The sequence below is a fragment of the Trichosurus vulpecula genome, chromosome 1, assembly GCF_011100635.1.
Source record: "Trichosurus vulpecula isolate mTriVul1 chromosome 1, mTriVul1.pri, whole genome shotgun sequence".
In the NCBI taxonomy this organism is placed as follows: Eukaryota; Metazoa; Chordata; class Mammalia; order Diprotodontia; family Phalangeridae; genus Trichosurus; species Trichosurus vulpecula.
This window is the reverse complement of record NC_050573.1, coordinates 212,472,208-212,488,282: the sequence shown is the minus strand read 5'-3', so window position 1 is coordinate 212,488,282 and position 16,075 is coordinate 212,472,208. Positions and strand designations below refer to the sequence as shown.

Here is a 16,075-nt window from a genome sequence, read left to right as displayed (position 1 = left end):
TATTTTTCTTTGGCTCTTGATATAGTTAGAAACTATCTACATCCTTAAATTAATAAAACCAGTCTCATTCCATGAAAAGATTAACCAGACTTCGTTAGAAATTTGTATTTTCTATACTTAAAAAGCTTTACTTACGATTGCTTTTTCAATAGCAAGAGCCGAAATATAGACTTTAACCTGGAAGTTTCAGGGAGAATTCCACCTCCGCCTTCAGGATTTGCCTCACTCAGAAAGAGGATGCAGTTTCCCAAGGTGTCTTCTGTGTCTACATAACCCTAAAACAATTTTAAAATGATACAGATTTTTATAGTTTAGAAATAGTCACAAAACCAAATTCTCCAAAACCCATTATTAAAAAGTTTTAATTATATTAGTGTACATTGAAAATGAGAATTGATTTGCCTTTCAAATAGCTTACAAATCTGCACAGAATAATCCTGAATATTGTGGTGAAAACAAAATAGACATTTTCATTTTTCCCCTAGCAACTCACAAGATCTGGAAATCTTCATTAAATTTATGTTTAAAATATGCAAAATAGGGGCGGAGCCAAGATGGCAGCTGGTAAGCAGGGACTAGAATGAGCTCCTTACCGAGTCCCTCCAAAAACCTATAAAAAATGGCTCTGAACCAATTCTAGAACGGCAGAACCCACAAAACAGGAGAGGGAAGCAGGGCTCCAGCCCAGGACAGCCCGGATGGTCTCTGGGTGAGGTCTATTCCACATGGAGCTGGGAGCTGGGAGCTGGGAGCTGGGAGCTGGGAACGGAGTAGAGCAGAGCCCAGCCTGAGCAGCGTGGAACAACCAAACTTGGAGTCAGGCGGATGGGGCCCCTAGCGCCCTGAATATGTGAGCTGCGGCAGTTACCAGACCCCCTCAACCGACAAACACCAAAGACTGCAGAGAAGGTTAGTGGGAAAAGCTGCGGGAGTGGAAGGAGTTCACAGTTCGGCTTCCAGCCCCGGGGGCAGTGGAGGCAGGGCAGCTACAGTTGCTGCTGCTTCTGGCCCCAGGCCCACCTGGTGGGAGGAATTAAGTGGCCGATCAGAGCAGGAGTGAAGAGCCTGCTGAAGATCTAAGCCCAGTTCGGGCTGGGGGTTCTTGGGGAAGGAGGAGTGCTGGGGTGACAGAGCTGGCACCCCCCCCCCAAACGTGGAACATAGAACTCGTTAGTCTACAAGCAGTCATACCCCACTAAAAACTCAAAGGTCAAGTTAGTTGGTTGGGAATATGGCCAGGCAGCGAAAGCACACCCAGATTCAGTCTCAGACTTTGGATTCTCTCTTTGGTGACAAAGAAGACCAAAACATACAGCCTAAAGAAGACAACAAAGTCATAGAACCTACAACAAAAGCCTCCAAGAAAAACATGAACTGGTCCCAGGCCATGGAAGAGCTCAAAAAGGAGTTGGAAAAGCAAGTTAGAGAAGTAGAGGAAAAATTGGGAAGAGAAATGAGAAGGATGCGAGAAAACCATGAAAAACAAGTCAATGACTTGCTAAAGGAGACCCCAAAAAATACTGAAAAATACACTGAAGAAAACAACACCTTAAAAAACAGACTAACTCAAATGGCAAAAGAGCTCCAAAAAGCCAATGAGGAGAAGAATGCCTTGAAAGGCAGAATTAGCCAAATGGAAAAGGAGGTCCAAAAGACCACTGAAGAAAATACTACTTTAAAAATTAGATTGGAGCAAGTGGAAGCTAGTGATTTTATGAGAAATCAGGATATTATAAAACAGAACCAAAGGAATGAAAAAATGGAAGACAATGTGAAATATCTCCTTGGAAAAACCACTGACCTGGAAAATAGATCCAGGAGAGATAATTTAAAAATTATTGGACTACCTGAAAGCCATGATCAAAAAAAGAGTCTAGATACCATCTTTCAAGAAATTATCAAGGAGAACTGCCCTGATATTCTAGAGCCACAGGGTGAAATAGAAATTGAAAGAATCCATCGATCACCTCCTCAAATAGATCCCAAAAAGAAATCTCCCAGGAATACTGTCGCCAAATCCCAGAGCTCCCAGATCAAGGAGAAAATACTGCAAGCAGCCAGAAAGAAACAATTTGAGTATTGTGGAAACCCAATCAGAATAACCCAAGATCTGGCAGCTTCTACATTAAGAGATCGAAGGGCTTGGAATGCGATATTCCAGAGGTCAATGGAGCTAGAATTAAAACCTAGAATCACCTACCCAGCAAAACTGAGTATCATGTTCCAAGGCAAATATGGACTTTCAATAAAATAGAGGACTTTCAAGCTTTCTCAGTGAAAAGACCAGAACTGAATAGAAAATTTGACTTTCAAACACAAGAATCAAGAGAAGCATGAAAAAGTAATCAAGAAACAGAAATTGCAAGGGACTTACCAAAGTTGAACTGTTTTGTTTACATTCCTACATGGAAAGATGATGTGTATGATTCATGAGACGTCAGTATTAGGGTAGATGAAGGGGATATGCATATATATATATATATATATATATATGTATGTTTATGTATATATAGAAGTGAATGTGTATGTATGTATATATGTGTATATGTATGTATGTGTATGTGTGTATATATATGTGTGTGTATGTATATACATGTGTGTATATATATATATATGTGTATATATATATATATATGTAAAAGAGAGAGAGAAGACACAGGGTGAGTTGAAGATGAAGGGAAGATATCTAAAAGAAATAAAATGAAATTAAGGGATGAGAGAGCAACATACTGAGAGAGGGAGATAGGGAGAGATAGAATGGGGTGGATTATCTCGCATAAAGGTGGCAAGAGGAAGAAGTTCTGTGGGAGGAGGGGAGAGGGCAGGTGAGGAGGGAATGAGTGAACCTTGCTCTCATCAGATTTGGCCTGAGGAGGGAATACCATACATACTCAGCTGGGTATCTTACCCCACAGGAAAGAAGAGGGAGGAAGATAAAAAAAAATAAAAGAGGGGGGGATGATGGAGGGGAGGGCAGATGGGGGTGGAGGTAATCAAAAAAACACTTTGGAAAGGGGACAGGGTCAAGGGAGAAAATTCAATAAAGTGGGATGGGTTGGGAAGGAGCAAAATGTAGTTAGTCTTTCACAACATGAGTATTGTGGAAGGGTTATACATAATGATACATGTGTGGCCTAGGTTGAATTGCCTGACTTCTTAGGGAGGGTGGGTGGGAAGGGAAGAGGGAAGAGAATTTGGAACTCAAAGTTTTAAAAACAGATGTTCAAAAACAACAAAAAGAAAGTTTTTGCATGCAACTAAAAAATAAGATACACAGGCAATGGGGGGTAGAAATTTATCTTGCTCTACAAGAAAGGAAGGGAAAAGGGGATGAGAGGGGAGGGGGTGATAGAGGGGAGGGCTGACTGGGGAACAGGGCAACCAGAATATATGCCATCTTGGAGTGGGGGGGAGGGTAGAAATGGGGAGAAAATTTGTAATTCAAACTGTTGTGAAAATCAGTGCTGAAAACCAAATATGTTAAATAAATAAATTTAAATTAAAAAAAATATGCAAAATATACAAAAGCTGATTTTTTTGAAAGCAGATTGTAAAGCAGCTCACTTTGGGGAAAGTATCAGTATTTCTACATATCAGGTTATCATAGAACACTGGAAAAGGTACTTAAATACTGAACACTAGTCATGAGGTTATTTTATACTATATTTGCTGACTATACCAGATATCATTCCTGTTGCCACAGATTAATCTGAATAACGTAGAGATGGTATGTTCTGATAACATATGCAGAATTATGTATGGCCACTTGAAGCAAAATCCATTCAGTAAATTTTCTTTCAGTACATTAGAATACTTTAGTGTATCTAGAAAACTAATGTACTTCTTCCTTAAGATATATTCACTATCTATTTGGGTCCAAGATTGTTTTTAAACTAACATTTCTGCCCTTCATCATTATCCAAATCACAGAACCTTACAAAGAATAAAAAAAAAAAGATGTGATCTAGAAAAGATAATATAAGGATTAGTTGAAGGGGCTCAGGATTGAGAAAACAGGCAAAAAATGACCAATGTCTTTAGATATTTCAAGGCTTTTCATTTGGAAGGAGGATTTGATTTATCTTGATTGGCCCCATAAATATAGTCTCATAGGAACTTATAGGAAGGTAGATTTTGGTTCAATGAAAGGAAGAATTTCCTGATTAAAAAAAATTGTGTAAGAATGATTTAAGTACAGACTGAAATTCGGTTTACTCTGGAGTATTATAAAACAGGATTTGTGGTCCCAGCTACAGAAGAGGCTGGTGGATCAATTTAGCCCGAGTGTGAGTTACAGTAGGGCTGAAGCCAACTGGGAGCCAGTAGCAGGGACTCAGTCACAGGGATTTGCCAAGCAAATCAAACACTACTCCATTTCCCTTCAGACTCCAATGGGAACAACTCAGGGCCTTGACCAGGACAGCCTTGAGAATAATAATGTGTTCCTCAAACCATCAAATTTGCTTCCAGTCTACCTCCTTCAGCCATTAGTGAAGGGAGAATAAAGTGTAAGAAGAATGGAAAGGTAGGGATTCAGGGAAGCAAGTTATGAGTGGCTTTGAAAATCAAACAGAAGACCTAAAAATCAAAGACTCCTAGAAGGAACCACTGGAATTCATTGAATGGGGTAAAAGAGAGTGGTAACAATATCTGACCTGTACTTTGAAGAGATTGCTTTGATAACTGAGAGGAAGATGGACTGGAGTGAAGACTTATGACAGAGAGACCAACCAGAAGACTACTGCAATAGTCCAGGCATGAGGTGATAAGGGCTGCACCAAAGTGGTAGTAATATCACAGACGAGAAGGAGTCATATGGGAGACATGTTATAGAGGTAAAATTGACAGGTATTGGCAACAAATTGGATGTAGGGAAAAGGAGGTGAGAAAGAGTGAGGAGTCAAGGCTGACACCTAGACTGTGAGCCTGGTAGTCTGGAAAGATTGTGGTACCCTCAATAGTAATAGGAAAATTAGGAACAGAAGAGAATTTGGAAGATAATGAATTTAGCTTTGGCCATGTTGAATTTAAGATGTCTACAGGATGTCCAGTTTGAGATATCCAAAAGGTAGCTGGAGATGCGAGAATGTAGGTGTTCCCCAAGGTTCCGTACTGGGCCTTCTCTTCTCCTCCTACACTGTTTTGATGATTCTCAGATCTATTTATCCGGCCTTAATCTCTCTCCTGACCTCCAGTCTTACATCTACAACTGCCTATTGGATATCTTCAACTACATGCACCATAGACAAACTCAATATGTTCAAAACTAAATTCATTATCTTTTCCCCAAAACCCCTCTTCCAAACTTCCCTACTTTTCAGGGCATCACCATACTTCCAATTAAGTTGGCTCACAACCTAAGTATCAGCCTTGATTTCTTACTCTTTTGTCCACCATATTCAATCTGTTGCCAACTTCTGTCATTTTTACCCTCATAATATCTCTTGTATACACATCTTCTCACCTGTGAAACTAACACCACCCTGGTACAGGTTCTCATCACTCCATGCTTAGATTAATGCAATAACCTTCCACTTGGTCTCCTTGCATCAAGTATCTCCCCACTCTAATCCATCTTCCATTCAGCTTTCAAATTAGTCTTCCTAAAGTGAAGATCTGATCATCATCCACACGCACACATGCATGCACGCGCACACACACACACACACACACACACACACACACACCCCATTCATTAAACTCCAGTGGTTCTCTATTACTTCCAGTAACAAATATAAAATTCTCTGGCATTCAAAACCCTTTATAACTTGGCCCCTCCTGCCTTTCCAGTCTTCTCACACTTACCTCCTTCTCACATATCCTCTGATCCAGTGACACTGGCCTCCCTGCTACCCCTTATATACCACACTCCATCTTTCAGCTCAATGTCTTCTCACTGACTTGTCCTCCATGCCTATGATGCTCTCCCTCTTCACCTCTGCCAGCTGGCTTCCCTGACTTCCTTCAAGACTCAGCTTAGATCATGTTCTGCAAGAGGCCCTTCTCAGTCCTCCCACTGCTAGTGCTTTCCCTCTAAGACTACCTTCCATTTATTTTGTGTATATCTTGTAAGGTACACAACTATTTACATGTTATCTCTCCCCGTCAAATAGCTCTTTAAAGGAATAAATGATGTTTTACATTTCTTTGTATTCCCACTTAATACAGTATCTTGCACATAGTAAGTGCTTCTTTGTATTCCCACTTAACACAGTATCTTACACACAGTAAGTACTTAATAAGGAAAGAGGAAGGGAATAAGCATTTACATGGTAAATGTAGCCAGATACTGTGCTAAGCACTTTCTTATAAATACTATCTCATATGAGCCTCACAGCAACCTTATGAGGTAGGTACTATTTATTACCCCCAATTTACAATTGAGGAAAGTGAATCAAATAGTTAGTGGCTTGTCCAGGGTCAAAAAACTATTAAGTGTCTGAGGCCAGATTTGATCTCAGGTCTTCCTGCCTCCAGGCCCATCACACTATGTACTATACCACCAGATTTCTCTAGAAAATGCTCTAACAGGAAGGGCAGAGGCAAGATGGTAAAGGCACCTGAGCTCTCCCAAATCCCCAAACAACAGTAAAATAATGCCTCAAAATGAATTTTTAGCAATAGAACCAACAAAAGTTTTCTTACTTACTAAATTATCTCTGAAAACAGCTCCACAAAAAACCTGAAGCTTAGGACAGTACCCTCTCCACCCTGGGAACAGGGTTAACATCAAGTTAAAAGTCACGAAATAGGTTGGAAACAAAAAAAGAACCTGACCACAGAAAGTTATTATGGTGACAGGGAAGATCAAAACACAAACTCAGAAGACAACAATGTCAAAACAGCTACATTAAAAGCCACAATGAAAAATATGAATTGGTCTCAAGCCAAGAAAAAAAAGAATTCCTGAAAGACCTCAAAAATAAGAGAGATAGAGGAAAAACTGGAGGAAAAAATGAGAGTGATGTAAGAAAATCATAAAAAAAAAAAGGGGGTTAACAGCTTGGTAAAGGAGGCACAAAAAATACTGAAAAAAAATAACACTTTTAAAAACAATAGGCCACATGATAAAAGCACAAAAATCTACTGAAGAGACTATTTATTTAAAAGCACATTTGGCCAAATGGAAAAAGAGGTACAAAAATTCACTGAAGAAAAGAACTCCTTAAAAAGCAGAATTGGCCAAATGGAAAGGGAGCTACAATAGCTCACTGAAGAAAATAAATAATTAAAAATTAGAATTGGGCAAATGGAAGCTAATGACTCCACAAGACATCAAGAATCAATCAAATAAAATCAAAAGAATGAAAAATATAGATGTGAAATATCTCACTAGAAAAATAACTGACCTGGAAAATAGATCCAAGAGAGAAAATTTATAAGTTATTGGACTACCTGAATGAAAGCCATGATAAAAAAAAAAAAGCCTAGACATTATCTTTAAAGAAATTATCGGGGAAAAAAACTGCCCTGATATCCTAGAACCAGATGGTAAAATAGAAATCACAAGAATCTACCAATTACCTCCTGAAAGAGTGTCCAAAATGAAAATCCACATGAATATTACAACCAAATTTGAGAGCTTCCAGGTCAAGAAAAAAATACTGCAAGCAGCCAGAAAGAAACAATTCAAGTATCGTGGAGCCATAGTCAGAATAACACAAGATTTAGCAGCTATTTGTTCCATTACATTGGAGGTCTTAGAAGATGATTTTTCTAGAGGGCAAAGGAGCTAGGATTACAACCAAGAATCACCTACCCAGCAGAACTGAGTATAATCCTTCAGGGGGCAAAATGGATATTTAATAAAATAGAGGACTTTCAAGCATTTCTGACAAAAAAGTCCAGAGCTAAATAGAAAAAAAAAATGATTTTCAAATATAAGACTCAAGAGAAGGATAAAAAGGTAACAGGAAAAAGAAATCATAAGGGATTCAATAAGGTTGAACTGTTTACTTAAACTTCCTACATGGGAAGATGATACATGTAATTCCTAAAACTTTATCCTTATTAGGGCAATTAGAAAAAGTATACATAGAAGGCACAGGTATAAGTTGACTATGATGGGAAGATACCCAAAAAAATAAAATTAAGCAGGCAGCCTGTTGTAGGTTACAAAAGGCTTTCAATGCGGGGTGTACTGAATAGGAGGGTGACATAATCAGACAAACACTTGGGAAAATCACTTTGCTGGATGAATGGAAGATGGGCTGGAATGGAGAGAGATTTGTGGCAGGCAGATTCACCATCAGGCTATTGCAAAAGTCTAGGTATATGATAATAAGGAATTGTACCAGGGTTGTAGCAGTATCTTACTATGTGAATGACAAAGCTCTAGCAGTATGAAAATAGTTCTTTTTTCCTTTTTTAAGTATCATATATTTAGCAATTATTCTAAATTTGCTGAGTGATTTAATAAAAAGAGGCTATTTTAATAACAAATTATTAGGAATGAACAAGTATAAATTGATTAGAAAACTCTCAGTTGTGATATATCTTATGTTTGACAAACCATTTCTGTGGCTATTTTGCTTCCTTTAGGAAGTAGTAGAAGCAACTTCATTTATGCAATTCAGACTCTCAAAAAATTTTCTCCTAAAAGGAAGATTCATAGGGCACAATGTGTCACCAATACAACATATTACCAGAGTACTTATATATGTTCAATAACTATTACTTGATAATAATAAAAATTAAAAATTGACAGTGAGATAAAGTACTTTCAAAAGGTACATACTTACAAATATGGGGAAACTTGTTAAATCAGTTATAGTACAGTAATACACCCAGTCCTGCCACTAATTTTTATGAATTTAGGTTTAATACTTTATCAAATCCATATATTTTCTCTACAAGCCATCCAAAATAAGTAATGTAATGTTATTTCTATTAATGGAGGCATATGTTCCAACGGCAATTTTTGCTAAGTTTCTTAAGACAGAAAGAAAAATAATATGCAGGCATAATGCATTCCATTGGATGGATCCTCCCCCTCCCACCCTCAAACTAAGACAGGATATACTTCCCTAGTGTTCTAGGCCTGAAAGCAGACATATCCACCCTATGACATAGAAATCACAAACTAGTAGGACATAGACAGTGTCTCTCCATTACCAACTGACTAAACTGTCCACCTCTTGTAATGAATAAGAGAATTAATGATATAGTGGATAAAGTGCTGAACCCAGAATCAAGAAGACCTGGATCCAAATCCCATCTCAGACACTGACTAGCTGTGTAACCCTGGGCAAATCTTAGTTTCCTCATCTGTAAAAATGAGATTGTTGGATTATACAACAATAATCTCTAAGGTCCCTTCCAGCTCTAAGTCTCTGAGTCTATGAGCTTATGATTTTATTAATTATTTAATGGATATGCTAAAATTTTAAACCACTCTGAACTTCTTGGGTGGAGTAACCTACCACTTAAATACATAAATTACATACAAATTAGTTATTGTTGTTTAAGCTTCTGCCAGAAACAAGATTTACTGGCACATTTTCTATTCGTAGATACTTGACTTTTGGCCTTTTGAAAATTACTATTACAATGTGAGTTTTCCTGCATGGATGCTTTAAAAATCAATCATATTCAGTCCAAGAGAAATAGTACCTGAAAAGCAGAGAAACACAAAATACCTGAAGAACTGGAACAACAGGACAAAGAGACTCAATAAACTTGTTCCAGGTCAATGTTGTCATAATCAATTGTCCCTGAAGCAAATATATCAGAATATTCTTGACAACAGAGTTCACCTGCTCAAAACAAAGATAAAGCAATTTAATGAAAAAAGAGATGGAATACTAGCAAGGTGAGCTATATATACCCAGATTAGACCAAAAAAAGAAAACTCAAGTGTATAACAATATTTCTAAAAGTGATTTCAATTTTGACAACATGATATATATTCTCATATAGCATTCTTAACTAAGTGTCTTCCCTTAACTAATTCTATTCTTGACCTTTAAAGTCTGGAGTTTTTTTCTTACCCCTATATATGAAGGAATCAGTTTTCCTTGATAATCTGGTATACCTACATCTTTTCTCTTCTGGATAAAAACTATAAGAGGGAAAAAACAACTGACCTAAATTCTTACAAGATTTTTATGTTATAATTGTCACATTCTCCAAATATTTCCCACCACTTGAGCAAAACATTTACTGAGCCTATTCAAAAGGCAGTTTCTTTTGAGCTCAAAATAAAATCTACTCAGCTATTATTAGAAACTTAAGGTTTTTCCTCCAATTCAATATCTGCAGCATAAAAGAATTCTTTTCATTTTAGTGTTAATACATACCCCATCTTTGGATTCTTGAAGACCAAATGTGCACATTTCATATAGTACTTTTGGATGAAGTAGAAAATTAACTTCATGACAGACTGAATGCCCCGAGGTTGCCACAGTGTTGATGCCTAAACAATTCTTTAAAAAAATTGTAAAATATTAAAAAGCTAAGATTAAAAACACTGAACTTCAAGAGAATTTCCCACTTTTTTCTATTTACATTTTAAGAAGTCCAGTAGTTTTTGTCAGCTTAATAAGAAATTTAAATGAAAACTTTTTGCAAAATAATTTGAAAGTCCAATATAATAGGAACAAGCCTCAGAAAACTGGTCCAAAACCACTAATTCACTGCTCATACAGTTATAATTTATATTAGTTTATAAGCATAAAGAAATATAGTAACTGTAATTAGAATAATTTTGAAAGTATTTTGCTTAAGAAATAAGATCAAAGGGGCAACTGGGTGGCACAGTGAGTGAGCACCAACCCTGGAATCGGGAGAACCTGAGTTCAAATTTGGCCTCAGACACTTGACACACTTACTAGCTGTGTGACCTTGGGCAAGTCACTTAACTCCAATTCCCCTGCCTTCACCCCTCTAAAAAAAAAAAAAGATCAAAGTAAAAAAAAATAAGGCAAATTCACACTGTAATACAAAGTCCACTGCCAATTTAGAGGCAGAGTGGCATAGTGCATGGGGGCCAACTCAAGTACAAACAGGAGCTTCTAAATCACCCCTGTATGGATCCAATATGAAGGATACATATTTACTTCTAAAAATGTAATGTTATCTGTTTTTTACTGTATTTTTATTAGGGCTTGTCCATTAGGAAGCTTTTCTGAGATGTACAGTACAGATTGCAGCTGAACGAGTTGAGCCCAGAGTTGAACGAAAGAAGAGCCGGCTCATTCACTTTTAGGAATCTACAGAACTCTTTTAATGATCCCACACTTCCTTGAAAATCAAAGGGCCATTATTTTAATACCAGCATTTTACCATCACTGGCAACAAGTCAGGGAATAACATTGCCTCCAAAAAATTAAAGAAAACATGCGCACCAAGGACAATGGGGAAAAGAATGTTGGGTGTAAAAACCTATAGCATGGATGAGGAACTCCAAAGAACAGGATAAAAGATGTTATTATGTTATTAAGGAACTGTATGATAGGAAGATAAAATGGACTGGTCATAACCAAGAGCTAATCACTTGGCAAGGTTGGACCGCCAGAGTACTCCACTGGTACCCTGGAAATATCAAGAGTAAGGATGGAGAACCTCTAACACATTGTGTGGAGCTCCTAAGGGGAACTTACAGGAGTAACAAAGATGAGAACTGGAAAGCATAAGCAACCAGGGATGGATTACAATCTGCATTGTTGTAAGGAATTTCCTACTTAATGATATCATAAATCAATTTGAGTACTAGGTATTAAATATTATTAGTAACCTGTGCACAGTAATATGTATTTTCCAACACAAAAGGTATCATTACAAATCACTTGAAGGATCTACTATGTACCAACCACTGAGGAAGCAAAGACAAAATGAAACAGTCTCTATCTCCAAGGAGCTCACATTCTTACTAGAAATATAACATGCAGAAGTATAAACAAAATAAATACAAGGCAATTGCAGCAGGGGGAAGGACTAGCAGCTGGTTGGATGCAGAAAGGCTTCATAATATGAAGTAGCATTTGAGCTGAATTATAAAGGAAATTAGGGATTCTAAGTAATGGAGGTGGGGAAGAAATACAGTCCAAGCATGAGGACCAACAGTCTGAGCAAAGTCTCATAGAAAGGAGACAGAAGATCTCATAAAGGAATTTCAAGGCCTGTGTAGCTGCACCCTGAAGTGTATGAAAAGAACTAACATGTGACTAGCCCAAAAAGACAGGCTGAAGTCAGTTTGTGGTCTTGGCTCCATTCTTAAATGTTACATGGGGAAAAACTCAACTAATCACAAGATTTCAGTGTTGGAAAGGATCTGAGAGGTCATCTACTACAGCTTGTACCTGAGTGAAAATTCCTTCTACAACGTACCTGCAAAGGGCTCATTCAACTTTGAACTCTAGCAAGGAAATACCCATTAATTTTCAGGGCAGCCCACTCCAATTTTAGAAAATTTTATTTGTTAGAGAGTTTTTTCCTTATATCAAGTCTAAATGCTGAGTGAAGTGAGCAGAACCAGACCATTGTACACAGTAACAGCCACTGTGCGAGGACTGATTTTGATAAACTTTGCCCTTCTCAGCAATTCAAGGACCTAAAACTTTTCCAAAGGACTCATGATGGAAAATGCCATCCACATCCAGAGAAAGAACTATGGAGTCAGAATGCAGAGTGAAGCAGACTCTTTTCTCTTGTGTCTTGTTTTTTTTTTTTCTTTCTCATGGTTTCTCCCATTCCTTATAATTCTTCTATGCAACATGACTAATGTGAAAATGTGTTTAATAGGAATGTATGTGTAGAGCACATATCAGATTGCAAGCTGTCTTGGGGAGGGAAGGGGGAAAGAAAATTTAAAACATGGAAATAAATGTTGAAAACTGAAAAGAAATAAATATTTTTTAAAAAAGAACTTACATTTATCACTATTAAATTTTATTTTATTAGATTCAGTCCAACCTTCTGGCTTGTCAAGGATCTTTTTTTCACTGTCATCCAACATGTGAGCTATCTCTCCCCTTTTTCCATCATATACAAATCTAATAAGCATGTCATCTATGCCCTTATCCAAATGACTAATAAAAATGCTAAATATCACAAGACCAAAGACAGATCTCTGGCATACTACCCTAGAGACATATTTACTAAATCACTTACCTTCTCCAGATTTTATTTTTCTCCTATGTAAAATGATAGGAACACATGCTCTCTAAGCCTGCTTCTAGTTCTAACATTTTAGTTCTACAAATCTTAACCTCATGATTTTTATTTTATCTTCAGAAGCAACCAAAAAATGAAGTCAGCAACCATGACTTCTTAAAAAGCTGTTAAAAATGAAAGGTCAACTAAGAGTACACAACAAATTTAAAAAACATTTGTGTATAGTAATTTATTTTAGCCATGTACAATAGGTGGCACCTAGAGTCCAAAGGCAATTATGGTTAAACAAGTTTAATTCAATTTAACTCACCAGACATTTATTAAGCATCTATTATGTACAAAAAAAAATTGTGCTGAGGATATCAAAGAAAAAAAATAGTGCCAGTCCTAAAGAAGCTTATAGGATATGGCATGTACAGAGACAAGTAAAAACAAAGGAAAGCTGAAGCAGTGGGTGGGAAGGTAGGGGACACAGTCCAGTAAGGCTTCACAGAAGAAATGGCACTTGAGCTAAGCTTTAAATAAAGATAAGGATTCTGAAATGTAGAGATGAGAAAAGAAGAAATTCCAGGAAAGAGGATAGCCTCCAAAATGCATGAACCAGAAGCCAGTAATATAGCCTATTTAGAATGTGGAGTGCACTAAGGAAAGGAATATGAAGAAAAATGGGATTGCCTTAATGAAATGATGGATTAAGGCCAATCCTAAAATTTGATTATACTGGATTATTTTCTTTATTAAAAAAAGATAAAACTAAAAGTATAAAACTGAAGTCAATGGTAAATCAGTTTTGTAGAATTCAACTTTTCCTAAGTAATAGTAATGTCTATTAATTTAATAATGAAAGGCCAAATATTTTACATAGTAAAAAAATTTAATAAAGTAGTTTAACCACTAAATGTAAAATCACATTAACAAAATTCTTATGTTAACTGAAGTAGTTCTTAAAATTCAAGTAAGTTTAAGAATTCTATTAAACCAATTTCACAAAATCAAGAGAAAACAAAACAAAATTAAATTAAAACCTCCCTGCTCACATGACTTCCACCATAGTTCAGGCACTCATCATTTACTGTCCTGGACTGCTAAAATGGTCTCCTGTCCAGTGTCTCTCCTCTCCAATCCGTCTTGCAGAGATCTAATTAAAAAAATCTTCTTAAAACACAGAACTGACCATATCATTCCCATGGATCTCTAAATGCCTACGATATTTCTTCTAAAATATAAACTGTTTAGCTTGACATTTAAAATCCTCCAAAATCTGATTCCAAACTAATATGTCAGATGAAAATTTCAACTGCTTTCCTTTTATTCTACATTCTAGAAAAAATGGCCAATTAACTACTCCTTGAACTCAGTACTACCTCTGCTAGCCTCAACCCTATATGTATGCTTCACAAGTACCAGTGGTTTCTGGACTTAGGAGGAAGCCCTGGATCCTTTGAAACTTAATAGTTGTGCCACGTAAGCTTTTTGAGTCTTAGTTTCCTTACCTATAAAATGAGAATAATAATAAAGTACCTATTCTCAAGATTCTTATGAGGTCCAGATGAGATAAATTATAGAAACAACTTACAAACCTTAAAGTATTATACAAGTGTCAGGTATAATTATAAGAATCCTCAATGTTTTTCTAGGCTCACCTCAGGTACCCCCTCTTAAATGATGCCTTTCCTGATCCCCCTAGTTGTCTCACCCAATTAAAAGTCTTTTCTTTACCAGTGCACATGTTGTATGCCCCTGTAGAATATAATTTCTGAATCCCAAGTGGGCTAGCACAGTGCTTTGCACATATTAGGCACATTTAGTAAACATTCAGTTCAAATGAACTGAATTATGTGTTAGCAAATAGCATTTTTCTTTTAAAAAATAAGTTTTCATTCTAACCTGAACAATTTCCAGGCAGCAGCGATAGCTTTCAGCTTTCACAGGCGGCAATGGATATGACAACAGACGAAGGAACACCTTTTGAATTTCTTCCTGTAGTAACGGGCTAGTCTGTGCAGATTTCCATCTAGAAGTATGAGTTGGGATGAACTAATTAATAGTATACACAAAATACTGAAAATGATTTATTATAAAACAATCTTTTTAAGTCTAAGTGCCACCTATGGAGATAAGCAATGTCTGCTAGCATCACTGGAAAGGCTAGGGTATTAGTGAAAAAAGAAAAAATATTAAGAAAATGTTTGTAGAAGAAAGGAATGCAGGAAAAAAAGAACAGATAGATAGATAAATAGAAAGACAGATGGATAGATGGAGGAAAGGAAAATCCCTCTAACAATTGCCTCTGGTACCACTCAATGCATTCTTGTTATAGGCCGCCTATTCCTTTTGAGATATAGATATATCAATACAGGAAAAAGGCCTTGACAAGAGATATATTTTACAAATCATAAATAATAGTAAACCAGATTATATTAGGTGAGTGACCTAAGAGCTATCTATAGTCATACGAAAAAATGCTCTAGATCACTACTGATTAGAGAAATGCAAATTAAAGTAACTCTGAGGTACCACCTCACACCTAGCAGATTCACTAATATGACAGAAAAGGAAAATGATAAATGTTGGAGAAGATGTGGGAAAACTAGAACACTAATGCATTGGAACTATGGGTACTGAATAATATATATAATATAGAACTTAGTCGATGCCTTGGTCAGCTTTACTAATTTTTCTTTCTTTTTTTGTTCTTTGGTACAATTAATACATCTCTAGGAGAGGACAAGGAAGAGATATTGGGAAATGAGTGATGTGAAAATAATTTTTTTAAAGTAAGCAACTAATACTCTAAATTATAGAGCATGTGACAATCTGCAATAATATTGGCAGTTTCCTCACTAGGAGTTAGTTCCCTACACCAAGAAAATTCCAGTGCAAAAATAACATATACATATATAAATATGATCTATTATTACTGCAGAAGAGCATTATGGAAAAATCTAAATCAGGGATTAGG

At 36.6% G+C, this 16,075-nt stretch overlaps 1 protein-coding gene across 1 annotated transcript in view; it reads right to left on the bottom strand.

Annotated features, from left to right (window-relative positions):
• The window catches only part of RTTN (rotatin), a 212,488-nt gene that overhangs the window by 155,751 nt on the left and 40,662 nt on the right, over nt 1-16,075 (bottom strand). The window contains exons 14-17 of the mRNA XM_036763559.1: nt 15,001-15,127; nt 10,299-10,424; nt 9,639-9,758; nt 136-275 (exon numbers count right to left, since the gene is read on the bottom strand). Coding sequence (XP_036619454.1) covers nt 136-275; nt 9,639-9,758; nt 10,299-10,424; nt 15,001-15,127 — 513 coding nt within the window. The remainder of the gene's footprint in view (nt 1-135; nt 276-9,638; nt 9,759-10,298; nt 10,425-15,000; nt 15,128-16,075) is intronic.